We start from the raw sequence: 16,164 nt of genomic DNA on the forward strand, positions 1-16,164 counted from the left end.
GGTTAATGTTCAGCGTGAACGGTGGCAGGGTTGATTCATGTCACCAGGAAGCATCCGCATGGGACGGCACCGGGCAATTGCCTGCAGGGACCTGGGGGCTGCCCGGGTGGGTGGGTGGGCACGCAGCAGCCGTCGGTGCTGCACATGGGTCCCAGCTGCGCACCTGCGCTTGTGGGCTTTCTGCAAGAGGGACAAAAGCAGCAACAAAACCTAGGTGGTGGTCACCCTGCAGCGGTTGTCCTTGAAGCTGGTGGTGCCCTGGGGAAGCCACCCTGGGAGATGAGCCCGTGCCTTGAACCCCCAGGCAGGGGAGGGAGCTGGGCTTGGCTCCTGCTTGCACAGGAGCGCTCGGTCCTGCTCTGTGGTGCTACCTTCCTGCTCCTCCGTGGCCTTCTGCTTGTGCTAAATGTTTGTTTTCCAGTGAAAATTATTTGCAGAATTATGTTAAAACTTAAAAAAAAAAATCAAGACAACAGAAACTTTGTTTTCTTAAAGCAATAAACTATTCATAAAAATACATGGTCTCAATCTGCTACTCCTTGTTGCTGTGATACCCACAGATATTTCTCATTGCTTTGTGGAAGTCACGTAAAGGGTCAACAAAAAGTTAGCACCTTCACGTGCTTTTGCATGTGGTTTTTAACAGCAGGAGGAGAAAAGGAAAATCGTGTTCCCACTTAATGGAAACTTGGCAAGAAGCAGTGGGAATGCATCTAGAGCGAGGACGGTGACCTCTGCACTCGTACCTGCATTCTCTGCCTTGATATGGAGCAGCTGCCAGGAGCGAGTGCCTGCGTAGGGAGATGAGAGCGGGCAGGGCTGGGGAGCGATGGCTGAGAGATCCTGTTCTAGTTTCCCAAATCCCTCCTGGAGCGCAGGCTGCGGTGCTTTTCCCGGGTTTAGCTTGGCTGGCAGGAGTTATGTGAAGATTTGTAAGTGGTTGCATTTATCAGCTGCCACCTAACCCTGCTATGGGATGGAGGTGCTGGGCTGCCTTCCAGCGTGCCTGCTCGGCTCCGAGCCGCCAAAATTTGCTGCGGAAATGTAGCTTGGCAGGTGGCGGTCGCGGGAGCAGACGTGGCACCGGGAGACACCAGAATAGCGTTGAGTGATGTGCAGGACGTCAGCCGCGCAGACATCTGTACGTTTAGATCATGAAAGTATGTCCTGTATCTATGACATGTTCAATGATATGTAAGAACAGCAGCAATGCTTACCATCCTGCGGGCACCGCAGTGGTCCTTGTCACCTCTGATTGCTGTGGGGATGGTCACTCCAAGACTCCTTTGCATTACATCATCGCCCTGGCAAGCTTCTCGGTTTTAGGATTTTATATATAAAGCTTTGGTGGCCGAGCTCTGTGTCTGCCAGCATGCTGAAGTGCTGCATCGTTTGACCTCCCTGCTGTTTGTGCCCTTGGAGCAGGTACTTTTTCCAGCCCTCTTCTCCCTCAGCCCAGGACTCCCTTTGCCACCCTCTGTTGTGGGGTTTGGTGATGCTGAGATGGGGCTGATATCCAAGGTGGTGTCAACCGGTTCCTTTCGCCCTCCGCAGCTACAGCACTAGTGGGTCTCGGGGGCTAGATAACCGGGTGCTGGAGGCACTGGGCATCCCCTGTCCTGGCTTTCAGGGGTGTTCCCTTTCAAGGGGTTTCCAAGGCGCGGTGCTCCTGGGTGTAGGGGTGCAGAGGATGTGCTGTGACCACATTAGGGAGCGGAGGGCTCATGGTGATCCAGGGGCTGAGCACGGCTCCTGGAGGATGCACGGCACGAGCTGTGAGCGCTGTACTGAAACACTCTCGTCTGTGTCCGAGGAATCCAAAACACAGTGATGAATACGCACGTGAAGGGCCGGCATTAATCACTGATAAATACCTAATGATCAGCTTCCCGGGGAGCGGGGCTGTGCTCTGGGTGTGCTGCTGGGGGGAGTGGGAGCCGGAACAACCAACACGTTGGTGTGAGATCAGCAGCCCGGGCTCATCCGTGGATGTTTATGTTTTTCCTTTCGTGTCAGTGTTCCATGAAGCAAATAGTGAGTCCTTGGGAAGGGCCTGACGCTTAGGCTGGTCCTGGGTGTGGGGGAAAAACAGAGCACAGAGGGGTTTTCTGACTACAGCAGTCGGTTAGTCACTGCGCAATGACAGCGCTGCCCGTCACGATGACCGGTGCCTTGCCTCATCGTTCCCCTTGACCTGCCTGGTTTTTCTGTTATCTTTTCCCTAGCACGAACGCTGCGGGACAGATGCTGCAGGACCCAGTACGGGGGCAGAAGGGGCTCTGCCCTGGTACAGAGAGCGCAGCAGGGACCCTCTGTAGATTTACCTGTTATTTCCAGGCAATCCCAGTCTTGAAGCATCTCATCCCCGATTGCAAAGAGGCCGCGTGGGCTCCCGTGACTTAGCTTTTCCTTCGGGTAGGCTGGTGGCTTGGCAGTAAGCCTCATGTGGAAAGGGCTGTGGAAATCAATGAAGCAGAACCAGGGAGCTGTGCTGCAGCCGTTGAAGTGGGAAGGGCTAATTAGTTCCTGCTTTTAGAGGTCTTACTATTAAAAGTAGGAACTTTGTGAGAATAATTGTTTTGGAAACAGTGTTTTGAAATATTTTGGGTTTATCAGGATTGGACCAAAGATAAGAAATTTAGGTCAGGATGATGTCTGAACATGATGTTTGCTCTTGATTTGGATTCGTATTTCAGTTCTTCTTCAACTCCAGATCTTTCCAGGATGGAAGCAATGCTTTATTTATTATTCAAGGGTTGTTTTGTGTGTTTTTAAAACATAAACCCTAATCCTCTAGGGCTGTCCCTGTAGTACGAGCACCCAGAAGGGCAGATTTGCAGGAGGTGTCTCCGTGTGCCATCCTGGCCGCTTGCTCATCTGGCTAAATTCCTTCCGTGTACTGAGCTTTAAGAGCAGGGTTAAGTCACTGCTGAGCATTTTTGAACCCACTTGACTTTTAATTTCATACTTAGGGAATGTAACGTGCTACCTGCCACCTACAAGAGCCCTTGGATTTTGAGTAAGTAGTGGGGGAGGGTATACTGAAAAATAAAAACAAGTGCGTGTCTGTTTTGTTTTGTATGGGGATGTGGATTTCCTGGGCTGGAAAAGCAGGATCCCCGTCACAGGTGGGGACCCTGAGCCCGGGGGATGTTTCCCAGCTGCTCGGTGGAGGTCTGACGCCTGCCAAGGACTGTGGAAGGAAGGTGTGCCAGGGTGGAAATCTGGGGCTGGGGACAAGCCCGGCTCCTCCTGCGGGATGCAAGTAACTCCTCAAAAAGGGCTCTTGTCAGCCGAGGGTATTTCTCCATGAAGGAGTGGTCCAAAGCTAATTTTAAGTTTAAAATGTGAGGAATCGGGGAAATACTTACATGGAAAAGCTTCATCACCACCAGGCAGAGCAAAGAACTGTGGAGGGCATCGCGTGTAGGATTTCCTTGGCATCTCGTCGGGGCTCTCGGTGCCTGTATGGCTCCCAGGCTCCTGGCAGCAGCAGCCAGAGGAGAGAGGAAATTCATGGCTCAAGTTGTTTGGGTTTTGTTTTGGTTTTGTGTTTTTTCTTTTTAAAAACACCACCTCATTACCCTGTTTTAGCCGAGCCCATCTGTTTTGAACAGCAGGGCCAGGGAGGCTCGCGTGGGTCCTGCCACCGGCGCTGCCTGCGGGACGAAACCAAGTATGGGAACGGAGGTCGCTTGTCACAGCCCTTGCCAAAAGGTCACCATACTGGGAGAGATGTCATGAGAACTGGAATGAGGGTAATTTTCAGGGATTACAGTGTTTCTCGCCGTGGGGATGGGAGTTGATGTAGAGCATCAAACGCCGGGAGGCATTAGCAGGAAAACTTGTTTTTGCTGGATGTATTTTCTCTGCCCTCCTCCCTTCTTTCCCAAATGAAGGCTTTCTTGGTTTCATAGCTCTGCGTGGTGCTTGTCAGCATCGTAACCTCATTAAGGAGAAGTGATTATCTGAGCATGTTGCAGGTCTGCCACGAAACATGTAAGAGAATAAACTTGGGCTGACCACATTTTAAGTAGTCCGTGCTATTACCAGCTCCGTGCATTTTCACATCAGGACTTACATGTCTTCAAAACACAGAACTGTTCATGAATATTTACTAAAATATGCATTTTCTGCCTTCCAGTTTCTATGCCTTTAAAGCTGTGCTTTTGTTGTCCTATGCAACAAGTAGAAAAACACTCTTTCTTTAGCAAAAACTGAGATTGTCATATGATCCCCTAAGTAATAACTTGGGGTTAAAGCATAACCAAAATGGCAAATAACAAAAATAGATATCGGGCTTGCAAAGTCACAGGATTGAGCTAGGGGTTTGCAATACATTCACAAGGGCTCAGGGATTAATATAGTTAATTTAGATTTTTGTAGTCATTTTTCCTGTAGTTGAAACCTTGATTCTTGATGCAGTCACTATTTCCACTGTATATATTACACTAATTTGAGAGGTCTGGGGCTGATGTGCTGTGCGGACAGCCAGGCAAAGGCAGGCAGAGAGCTGAAGTTGTGCTTGGAAGAGGAAATACTTAATCTGAAAACGGGGCTGAACAAATGTGGTGTCAGCAGTGTTTGTGTTTTTTTTTTTTAGTATGTTTTTTCCCTTTTTCAATTTTTTACCATCTCCTGTTTCCTTGTTTATTCATTCTTTCCAAAGTTTTCCTTCACTGCTGACTTTGTTTCATTGTTTTTCCCTCCTTGCTGCTTTTGCCCAGGCAGACTTTGAGCCGGATAAAGCCGGAGCAGCGCCTTCCCTCTGTTAATATGCAGGTTGCTGTGCCAGCTCCGGGCTGCCTGGGCAGCAGGTTTGGGTGCTGGGGGTCCCCAGGGGAGCTGGGGCAGCTGCTCCTCCTCCCTTGCTCCGGGAAGCTCAATAAGGGCAGCCTGCCCTTGCAGACCTCCAGCCCTGGGCACTCTGCGAACCCCTCCTCGGACATGCCTTTGCCATTAGACGGGGTTTTTCTTCCTAGTCTCTGCTTTAAACCTGCAATTTGGAGCAATTATCTCTCGTCTGTCCTGCTCACAGCAGTCTTCTACGCGCTTGCAGGCTGCTGTCATGTTTCATCCAAGTCTGTGTTCCCATGGGTCGAGGACTTGAGATCTGACTCTTCCCATCTTCTGCACCCTGTCTTCCTTTTTGGCTTGCAGGCTGTAGCCCTGTTTGTGCATCTTGGCACGGTTTGTGCCTTTCTTCGCATTTCAGGTTCTTCACCCATTGAAACCCTGGTCTTTCTTTTTGTTATTTTTTTTATTTTTTTTTTTCTTTTAACAAACTGCTGCTTATTTTCTATCCAGGATGGCAACAGCCAAATACTGAAATGTAGCACTTGTTTCTAATAAATTTCATCCCATTATTTCCACCCTCCTGCAATTTGCCGGTACCATTTGAGTTCTCTCTGTCCTTCATGTAATTGCAGCCTCCAAAGCTGGCAATATCAGCAAGCTTTGTAAGCCCGTTCTCTAGCCCATCATTAGTGCAGGCCGTGAGTGGCACTGGATAGACAGGACCTTCTTGATGCAGCCCTTTATTTTGCTGCTGAATCATGGATAACTGTGCTTGGCACGTGTTTGCACCCAGCCTGTTGCAGATTAACCCTGGCGCATTCCTCAGCTTGCCTATGGGAATACAGACATTGTCCCCACGGAGAGCTTTGGCCAAGAGGTTCAATAGCTCTTACCGAGCAGGGCCATATAAAGCAATTTGCAGCAGCTTTTGGAGGGACGTGGTACATCCAGTCTTGCCAGCTGACCCCTGTGCTGCCCTCCCTGCCCGAGGCTGGGTTTGCCCCGTGCTCTCTGGTTCTGCGGCGGCTGGCTCTGATGGGGAGCTCAGCTGCTGTCCGGCCTCATGGGGCTTCTGGCTGGGCCGTAGGCAAGTCGCGTTTTCCCTCTCGAGCCCATAATCTGGCTCTAATCTCAACAGGGGGAATCTTGCTGCTGGGACCGACTCGGGTCCAGCGCTGTTCAGACTGTCAGACTGCTTTATCCCAAGATTTGCCTGTGCCAGCTGTGAAAACAGCTTTAGCTTAAAAAAAAAAAAAAATAAAAAATCCTGAGTTCTGCAGCCCTGCTGTGGTCCTTAGCAAATAATCATTGCATACACTGGTTAATTGTTTATCCATTAACCGACTGCGTCAGTGAATTTGCTGAGAGGAGCCCGGCCGTACCTGGCACGGCGGGGAGGAGGAGGGAGGATGCACGTCCTTTCCGTGTTGGCTCCTGTCCGCCTGCTCTTCCTCCGGCCCTGCTGATGTGGTGTTTGTCTGCTGGCTTCCTTCAAGTGTAATTGCTGGCACGGCACGTACAAAGTGTGTTTGGGCTTGTGTTCTCTCTCAAACCTTTTCTTTTGGAAAGTGCATTAAGTTTCCATGAAGCAAGAGCATCTCTTCAGACTTAAAAAAAAAAAAAAAAAAAAAAAAAAAAACAAAAAACAAAAAACAAACAAACCAAAAAACCCTGTGTTTTGTTTCTAAATGGGAATGCAGACAGAAGAAAGCAGCATCTTGCTTTGTATTTATTTCCAGCTAGAGATGGCCAAAAAAATTCTTTGCGTGGAGTGCTGAGTGGGAAACAAAATAGGATTTTATCGTACGTGTCGGTGCAGAGCGGGGAAGCGCTGCCGGCCGGCGTGGGGCAGCTCTGGGCTCCCCCCTACCATCACCGGGGTTATCTGGGAGAGCCTGGTGGCATGGCCTCCCTCCCGGGAGTGCTATTTGTTTATGCCTGCTTTCTAGGGAGAAAATCAAACATCCGAAGCCAACCTATATCTGGTGGAATGGCTTCAGTGCTAAAAGAGAATAAAAATTAACCTTATGCTCTCCGAGGGATTGAAGTCCCCTGTGGGTGTATTTATTAGTAATAGGGAAGGCGTAAAGCTTCTGACGTGGAAAACTGGCCTCAAACTGGCTTTCCGTCGAGCTGCGATGCGGGGGGTGTGGGGCAGTGCTAATGCCGCATTCCCACTGCAGGGAGGCTGTGCAAGCTGGGTGGAGCAGTGGGTTGATCATCCACATCCATGGCTTGATCGTCCCACCTTTCAGTGTATCTCCATCTGCGAGGATTAATGCAAATTCCTTTTTTGCCCTCCCCGGACAGAAGGGGAATGAGGTACCTGGGGGTATACATGTGGGGGGTTGTGTTTGAATTATTCAGATGGGTGTCTTGAAGCAATGTGCTGGTCCAGCAAGCCTCCAGTCTGGTCTTAAAGCCTTCTGTGCTGTGGTGGCATTCCCAGCCACTGGTGGAAGGGGGCAGAGCCACCAAGACCCCTTGGAGCCCTCGCTTCCATGATGAAGCTGTTGATTCTGCATGTACTTTGGTATAAGAGAAGAGATTGACCCAGTTTTTCTTGATTCAAGTCTGTGTGCAAATGGATTTCTTTTTTCTGAAGGCAACTGATTTTAACATGGTTTTGGGCTTCCATGTTATCAGCCTTAAGTAGTAATAAAATTATGTACTTGTTTCAAGAGGAAATGATAATGAACATTCTTTCAAAAGCAGCTAAACATATGAATTATTAAAATGTTAAATTATTTCCAAATTATGGCATACCCAGCTTTTTCTGTGGAGCTCACTCAAGAATAATTGCACAGTGTTCTTTGCAGAATTTAACATCAGAAATGTTGCACTTTTTTCTTTTTTTTTTTTTTTAAATCATTCTTTCCCACAGTGTAAGAGCTTCCATGGGTATAAATGGACATCCTTGTATTGGCTTCTATAAAATGTTGCCAGTTTGTCCTGTCCGTATTTTTTCAGCGTAGCTGTCGAGCTGTGACATTTATTGCAGAGCAGATCAAAGACTGAAGGGACTTTTTATCAATCACGTGGATGCCCAGGAGCTGGAGCTTGGCTGCGTGCAGGGACCAGCAGCCGGGTCTGCAGCCCCATGATGAGTTGCAGAGCCAGGAGAAGGAGGAAGAAGCAGCTTTGCAAATACTCACAAGCGCTGAAAGCTTGTGTCAGTGTTAGTGGACGTGCCTTGCATCTTGATTTTTTTTCTTATATTTTAATTTTTTTTTCTTTTCTTCTTCTTTCCCTGTTTTTGTCCTGACTCAGGCTCCTGGCATGGGTGGGTGGGGATAGAAGTGGGAAGTGCTGTAGTTGTCAGTGCCCAAACATCTCCAAGTGCCACTGCCTGAGCAGACAACAGCCTTCCCCGTGCTCGCTGCCCGCCGTTCCCATCACGGAGGGGTGCTGGGCTGGTCCCCTGCAGCCCCCGGGGCTGTATAAGGGGTGCGAGCTCCCTGGGGGGCTGTTGGAGGGGTGAGGACGAGCTGCCGCATCCACCCATGTTGCTCCCAGGCTTTCCGTGGGCATCGGCATGCCCTTGACCCCTCTCTGCTCCCCAGACAGGAGCCCTTGGGGCTCTGACTTTTGAGCCTGCGGAGAGGATGGAGGCATAGAGAGCACGAGATGCGAAGGTACTGCAGGTGATCGTGTAAGGTGCATAGAAACAGAGGAAATCTTAATAATGCCAGGAGTTTCTATCACTACAATCAAAGGAAGAACGCTTAACAAAATGCCTACTGGTTTTCTGAGTGAGCTTTTCCTCCGTGCAGCCTAACCTGGGAAACAGCGTCGTGTGAATTAGGTCTAGGATTTGGCTAGGCGTTAATACAGTTTGTGCTTTTTCTGGTGCGTCGTTATTATACAGCTAGCTGAGGTGACCAGGAAAGCTGATGCAGAAGCTTTCTTGTTTTCCCTTTAAAATCAATATGTGAAGGTGCTCCTAAGCTGCAACGAACTCCCTGCAGGTTTTTGTAGCTGGAAAGTGAAATATTATGTGTTTTCCATTTTAAAGTACAACCGGAGTGTATGAGTCCTGTGGTCACTGGCATCGGGGGAAATTTTCTCTCGTAGCCTGAAGCTGCCTGTGCTTTTTCACTGCTCCCGCCACTCCGGGCAGCGGTTTACTGTACCTGCAGGGCTGGGCGTTTTGCATCGGGTGGGTAGGATGGGGATAGTTGGGATTGAATGTGGGTAAGGGGCTGGAGGGAAGACGGGACCGCGCGCTGCCAGGGGTTTCCCTTGGCCCCGCTCTGCCGGTGTTTTGGAGGGAGCGATGACGGCCCTGCTCCTTCCTCCTCCCCAGCCCCCCGTGGCTCCGTCACGCGGGTCCCTGAGATGTCACTGAGAGCTGAGAGCCATGCAGCTACGTCGACGCTGAAGAAGATCACTGCAGACATGAGCAACATCATCGAGAGCCTGGACACCAGGGAGCTCCACTTCGAGGGGGAGGAGGTTGACTCGGAGGTGCTAAATGACCCCAAAGGCACTGGTAAGTTAACACCTGTAGCTTCTCATCCCATGTCCTGCCTGAATTTAATAACTGATAATCTGTTGACAGACAGGGTACAACCTCAGTGGTTTTACCAAGCCCAGCTGTTGGCCTTGTTTTAGGACCAGGAGGCATTACTCTTAGTGCTTGGGCTCTTCAAGTCAAGTCCCTTCCGTGAAAGCTTGTCTTTAAGTTCTTTTAAATAAAACCTGATATATTTTAGTGGAATTACTGCTGCTGCGTAAATGCTCCTATGTTAAAGTATTGCAACTATCTGCTGGCTTTCATGCCCTCGTTGGTCGTTACAAGGCTGTGTAGCTAACGGGGTTTCTGGTCCTTCCAGTGTGCATTCCCTTCTCTGCCATCTATCACACCCACGGGTTCAAAGAGCCGGGCACGCAGACGTACCTCACGGGATGTCCTGTTCGAGTGCGTGTGTTGGAAGTTGAACGCTTTACTTCCACAAAGAAGGTCAGAACTTCCAGAAATTTCATTTAATTTCCGTAGAACTGTATTAAAATGCTGTTTGTGGGGTAATTTTGCGTGTGCTTGTTCGTGGGCTGAGGAAGCAGGAATGCCTGCATCTCAGAAAACGCTGAAGGTCACCTGTCTGTTTCTGAAACCTAATAAAACAGAACAAGAAGTTGTGAGACAGAATGATCCTTAAGTAAAATTGAACGAGAGCTCTTTAGATGAGCAGCTGCAGGAAAATGACTTATTTCAAAGCTGCGTCCCGTGTGGTGGTGTTCTCCTCGGCAGGTGCCAAGCCCCAATGTTTACACCATCGAGCTGACCCATGGGGAGTTCACCTGGCAGGTGAAAAGGAAGTTCAAGCACTTCCAGGAGTTCCACAGGGAGCTGCTGAGGTACAAAGCCTTCGTGCGCATCCCTATCCCTACCAGGAGGTGAGTGTGCAGCCTTGCGGGCGCGGTGGGCTTTGGGAAGACATGATTTTCTTCTCTCTTTTAGTAGTATGTCAGTGTGGCTTCACCAATCCCATTTCTTTGCTGTAAGGAATAGAATCATAGAATCATTTAGGTTGGAAAAGGCATTTAAGATCATCAAGTCCAACCATTAAACCATTAACATGAACTGTATAGAAGTGGATATGACAGCCTGGAATTTGTGTGCATGTCGATTATATAGGTAGAATATTTAGCAGCTATAACCAAGCATCTCCCTGCTGACTCAAAGCATGTTGGGGCCCAGGTTATCAACTTTTGAGCTGAATTTGCCTTGACACTGGGGAAGGGTTATGCTTATGCTGATGGAAATTGTTGGTGCGATGCCGCTTTCTGCCAGCGCGGGCTGTGTGGGGATCCCTGGCGCGGGTGGCCAGCCTTGCCTGGGCTGGCCTTGGTGCTCAGGGTGGCTGGAAGCATAAGGGGAAAGAAAAGCGGGGAGCGAAGTGGTGTGGGTTGGCAAGAGCCTCCTGGTGTGGAGAAATGTGGAGAGATGATGTTAGGAAAGGTGAAATTAGGAGGGGTTAAGGGCTGGGGGACCATAACACCCTAAAAATAGGGTTTAGGCTCCCTTTCCTCAAAAGGGCAAAAGGGGACACCAAAAAATCAAACTCTGATATTTCTATGTTGTATTTTTGTTTATGAGCCAGTTGGAGCACTCTGGCTTCTTAAATGAATCCAGGCTTGCTTTTTTTTTTGCTTTGCTGCCCACCCATCTCTCAGTTTTTAAGAATTTGGATGGGAAAAATAAAAGCATCGCAGAAGAAGGGTTATGGAGCGAGGCACGCGTGCACTCGCAGCACTTAGACTCGACGTTGTGGTTTGTGTTTCCTTCCAGTCACACGGTGAGAAGACAATCCATCAAAAGGGGAGAACCGAGGCAGATGCCGAGTCTGCCGCACACCGCGGAGAGCACGGTGCGGGAAGAGCACTTCTCCAGCAGGAGGGTAAGCGCCTGGCTCGGTGTGCGGGGGCTGGAGGGATGCTTTGGGCGGGCTTCTGAGGTGCAGAGATGCCAGGCAGGTTGCTTGCAAAGCCACCCGCTATCACAGCCCTTGTTTTATTAACATTGAAGTCTTTTGCTTGACAAACTTAGGCTTTGACAAGTCCAGTTTTAATGCCAAGTTTTCTTCTGTGCAAAGAGGAGGATGCTGCTCCCGGGGTTCATACGGGCAAAGTTTTCCTCTGCAGTTAGGAAAACCACGATGCCAAGAGTGGTGGTTCCCCTCCTCCCACCTGCTCCGATTTAAAGATAGAAGAGGCAGTTCGCAGAGTCAAGTTGCGTGATGGAGGCAGCCCCGCGGCCATCAAAATCTGAGAGATTTCAGTCCTGTCCCCCTCTGAAAGAGGAGATGACAGCCAGGCTCTTGATGCTGAAGTGGGTAATTTTAGCCAAGGCACACGTGTTCTGTGTAACTTCATCAGATGTTAACAGATGGGCCTTTCTATGAAGAGGGTGGATGTCTTCCTACCTCTTCATTGCAGCTTTGCTGTTTGCAAAAAAAAAAAAAAAGAGGCTGTAAAAATCCATGTTTGTTCACCCTATGCTTATCGTTCTCCTTCTGCTGTTTGCTCCCTCCCTGGGCTTTCTGCTGCTGAAGCCTCAAGTCCCAAAAGGTTGTGTCTCATGGCTGTGCAGTGCAGATAACCCTCCCTGCTGTGCGTGGCTTTGATGCTGCGCAGGGAGTTTCAGGAGAGAGATCTTGATTTAAAAGAGGAAGAAAAATGTTTTCTAGATGCCTTTTTTTACCCCTTGGTTTCCTTGTGGGAATCCCGGAGCTTTCACCATGGGGAGGAATACCCCCGCTGCCCAGCTGGGTGGCTCAGCGCTGTGATGCTAGCGCTGAGAAGGGCAAAAGTCCTTGTTTCTTTTCAGTTCATTTTGTGTCCTGTAGGACTTTGCCTGGTTTCCTGTGCCCAAAGAGCTTAATCTCTTCTTTGCCCAGTTATCACGAGGATGGGAAGAGATTCTCTCTCCTGTAATGGCTTCTTCTCTTCCCCGCTCCTGGCTGGGGAGGACAGGCTCTCCAGCGACTGGTGACCCGGCCACTGCCCTCTCCATGGCTTTGGGACAGGGCAGCGTGGTCACCGTGCTCCTCACCCCACGAACCTGGTGTTTTGGTTAAATAGGTGCTCTCGGTTGAGCCTGAGGCTGTGTTTTCTCACAAAGTTAATTTGTGTGGGTCAGAAACAGCAGGGATTGATTTTTGTGTTTAAAATTGTTTGAGACGGGCTCGGTTAAGAAAGTTGACCACTCAAATGACAGTGGCAAGTAACAGGTCTGCTGGTGGAAGGTACAAACACTGATCTGTGAACGGTGAACAACCTGTGATTGAACTGTTTACACTGCTGAGCTATAATCTTCCGTGAGTGCATAACATATTTATTTATCCATTCAAGCTGAAAAGCGTGTCTGATTTTTTGATTGCTTCCTAATGCCAGACAGTTGGATTGTTTTTTTTTTTTTCTTGAAAATTCCTGCATCTTATCTAAAGTTTCAATGTTTTAATTGTAGAAACAGCTGGAAGACTACTTGACAAAGATCCTAAAAATGCCAATGTACAGGAACTACCATGGAACAGTAAGTAGAAATTAGTTTGCTTAAATGCCTAAAGAATATTTGCTTTACAAATGTTGAATTCATTGGAAGAAGACATGCAGGTTATACAAGAAACGTTTTACAGCTGTTTTGCAAGCATTTTGGCCTAGCTGATTTCTCCAACACGAATGTAATATGATTAAAACCAAAGAAAGAGAGTGAATGGCTCACTCTTGGAGATCACTCTTATAACACAGTGATAGCCTCCTCACGGTAGTCCAGTCCAGACAGCCGATTGTACATATATGATGTGTAGTGGGTTTCTGTTTAATTCTGGCGAGTGTTTAAGATGATAAGTTGAAGTTTTACATTCTTAAACAGTTGGAGTCCAAACCATAACCCTTCAGTTTGGGCTTTGTGTGTGGTCCTGGGTGCAAATTTGTCTCAGGTTCTTACTCTGTGCAATTTCACTGGACTTCGGTGACGTTGAGTTTGTATGAGTGATACCCATTCGCCTCTGCGGGTATTTTGTCTCCTCCAAAGGGAGATTGTAATTGGCTTATTTCCCCAAGTCAATAGTCTTTTTGAAATGAGGAGAAATGTCAAATCCAAATTCAGGCCTATTTTAAGCAAAAATATTTCCTTTGAAAGCCATCCTCGAATGTTTCTTCAGTAGTCCTCGCTGTCAGCTGCATCTGTAACGTCTCCCTGGGATGGTAATTTATTTCCCCTTTTTTTTGCTGCATAATGACTGTGTTACTCCATCTTTTTGTATTATCAGCCAAACCTGATGCATGCATTGAGTAGCTGCAGAGCTTAGTGACATTTCTGAGCAAGGGGTGATAACAGGGAAGACTTGGTTTTCAAACAAGGCAGAAATGTAGACTAAGCTTAGGGTATCTGTAGCAGCCAGTTCTTCTCTTCGACTTTTGTTGTTTGATAGGAATTCTGCTCTTTTGCAGGATTTCAGTTGTGTAGAGATATTGGGCAGCTCGTAGCTGAATGTAATGCCCGAAAGCAGCGTGTGCACTTGTTGCAGAGCTTGGTGTGTTGAGCACTGCTCATTACATGGAGCAAAGTGCTCGTCCAGCGTTGGCCGTCGTGCTTTGGGTTGGCCAGGGTGCCTTGGGAAGTCTTCAGATCTGGGCTGAGAGGACCTGTGTTTCTTAGAGTCCTTTTGGGGACAGGATGTGGAGCTTATGTCCACTGCAGTCAAGAGCGGTGTTAGTCTGCATGTGGAAAATAGTCATCTTTTGTTCTAAAGGCAAGATTGGGATAACTTGGCAATTTTGATCAGTAGCATATGCAAAGCGGGGGAGAGTTATTTTGCAGTGCAGATCCGTTTTGTCACTCTTAGGCAGGCATTGCTTTTTTCAACTGTTTTGGAGAATTTCTGCTCATGTAAGAACGTGGGTGATGTTTTGACCAGTCTGTGGTTTGAGGCGGGCTGCTGCGGTGGGGGCCGGGCAAGGAGATGAGCGGTCTTGCCTTGTCCGGCCAGCTGTGGGGTGCTCTGCTCCTCCTGCACTGAATCGCCCTTCTGTCCCCAGCCCCCGGAGCCAGATGTCACTTTGCACATGAATTCTCAGTTTGTTGTTGGCTTTTGCTGGATTTGGCCACAGCAAAGTGTTCAGTGAGGACTTCGCTGCTAATGGCGGCACTGCTAAGTGCAGCGGGTCCTGCAGGCAACGCTGGAAGAAAGCATAGGGAGAAAAATGTTTCCTTTAAAACAAAAAAAAAAAAAACCCAAAACAAAAACAAAAAAACGCACACACCAAAATAACCCCCACCATTCTCAGGCTAGAGACTAAAGTGAAGATTTCTGGCATTTTCCTTGGAACTGTATTTGTCCTCCTTAAAACAAAATGAAGGCTTTGCTTGTCCTGTGGTTGAAAAGTCTTTGTTAGCCTGGATGCTGACAAATGCTGTAACCATCTTAATCTTGGAGCACATTTTGGCTCCTGTGTGTTCCTCTCATCAATCCGTGCACTGAGGTGTTTTTGAAAATCCTAAATTCTTTGTGAAGTCAGACGTGGAGTTGCAATGGCAAGCTGCGACCTGCCTGATGGCTAACCCTTGGTCCTTGTGAAGAGCCTGCTTGCGTCAATCGCATCTCCTCAGATGTTTTTACATCTGACCTGCACAATTTAATTAATTTGCTTTTTTACTTCTGTTATTTTGCATTTGTGGTTAATTTATTATTTGTCGCTGAGAGGGTCACCGCTTTATACACTGTCTCGAGGACGTGCCATGCACTGGGAGAGTGGAGCCTGCAAGTCAAGCTTGTAGCGGCTTTGCAGACCTGAAGTCCCTGGTGGGTTGAGGATCAGGTCCACGGTGACCACATGACACTGTAGAGGTTGTACGTCCTCTAGCCTTTCCAGGTGACACTCCTGCAGGCTGTGGAAGTAGAACTTACTAAAGCATCATCATTTAGGGATGTACCAAGTGTCCCTTGCTTTGACTGAGTGGCTCTGACTGATAAAATTCACCGCCTTCTCACATTGCCCTTAATTTCTCAGCATTCATTGTAACAGAGTATTTTGTGTGCGGTTCCCAAATAGGTTGGTAGATGCATTGTATTTTGTGATCGGACCCCAGACTTACTTCATAGTTTTTAATTTTTTTTTTTTTTCCTTTTGGCTATGTGACTTATGATTAAATCTCATGTCTTCTAGTCCTTTCCAAAATCTTTTTATAGTACTTCTGGGCTGAAGCGCGTCAAGACAATTACCATTAAAATGAATGTTGTGGGAATCTCAGTGTGTTAATTGTCCACGCTTTTTTCTGGGAAATGGAAATTGGGGAAATATAGCGCAAAAAGATTAGGAAACAGGGCCCGTGGGCTTGATTCTATTCCATATAAAAATTGTATTAATTGGACCTTTGCATCATTTTTTGTATGAGCTGCAATGGTTGAAAGATGCCTAAGCAAAACAAAAAATAAGATCTGGTTGAACCAAAGTGTGTGTGTCCGTAACATTTTGCATGAGCTTTAGGAACTGAGTGTAAAACCCTTGTCTGAAGCGAAAGCAGTACAATGTAAGAACAACTCAGATATGTGAGAGTGGCTGCTGGTTTGCCTCTGATATGGCACTTGGATCTGCAGACCATTGCAAAGGTCCCCGCCCAACCCTTCAGTATTTTTAGTTATTGCGCTTGAACTTTAGTATGCTTAGTATTTTTTTTTTTTTTTAGATTTGGGTTTAGTATAAGCCAATTTTGTGTGTAAGAAATAGCTGGCATCTTGCTCAAAAATATTATTTTGAACAGTGGTGCAATCTCATTTTATTGGTAGCCACTGCTGCTAATCAACTCTATGTTATTTTTTTAACCCACTAAATTAAAAACAAGAGTCAAAATGAAAACACAGC

The 16,164-nt window shown here is 47.8% G+C and overlaps 1 protein-coding gene across 7 annotated transcripts in view; it reads left to right on the top strand.

Annotated features, from left to right (window-relative positions):
* PLD1 (phospholipase D1) overlaps positions 1 to 16,164 on the top strand; it is an 81,923-nt gene that overhangs the window by 21,560 nt on the left and 44,199 nt on the right. For all 7 annotated transcript variants that reach the window (XM_087739238.1, XM_087739239.1, XM_087739240.1 and 4 more), the window contains 5 exons: positions 9,104 to 9,289; positions 9,633 to 9,760; positions 10,049 to 10,194; positions 11,090 to 11,198; positions 12,767 to 12,832. In XM_087739238.1, the coding sequence (XP_087595364.1) occupies positions 9,136 to 9,289; positions 9,633 to 9,760; positions 10,049 to 10,194; positions 11,090 to 11,198; positions 12,767 to 12,832 (603 nt within the window). In that variant the 5' untranslated portion in view covers positions 9,104 to 9,135. The remainder of the gene's footprint in view (positions 1 to 9,103; positions 9,290 to 9,632; positions 9,761 to 10,048; positions 10,195 to 11,089; positions 11,199 to 12,766; positions 12,833 to 16,164) is intronic.

Source organism: Nipponia nippon, unplaced genomic scaffold (genome assembly GCF_047370975.1).
Source record: "Nipponia nippon isolate SJK-2023a ecotype South Korea unplaced genomic scaffold, ASM4737097v1 scaffold_7, whole genome shotgun sequence".
Lineage (NCBI taxonomy): Eukaryota > Metazoa > Chordata > Aves > Pelecaniformes > Threskiornithidae > Nipponia > Nipponia nippon.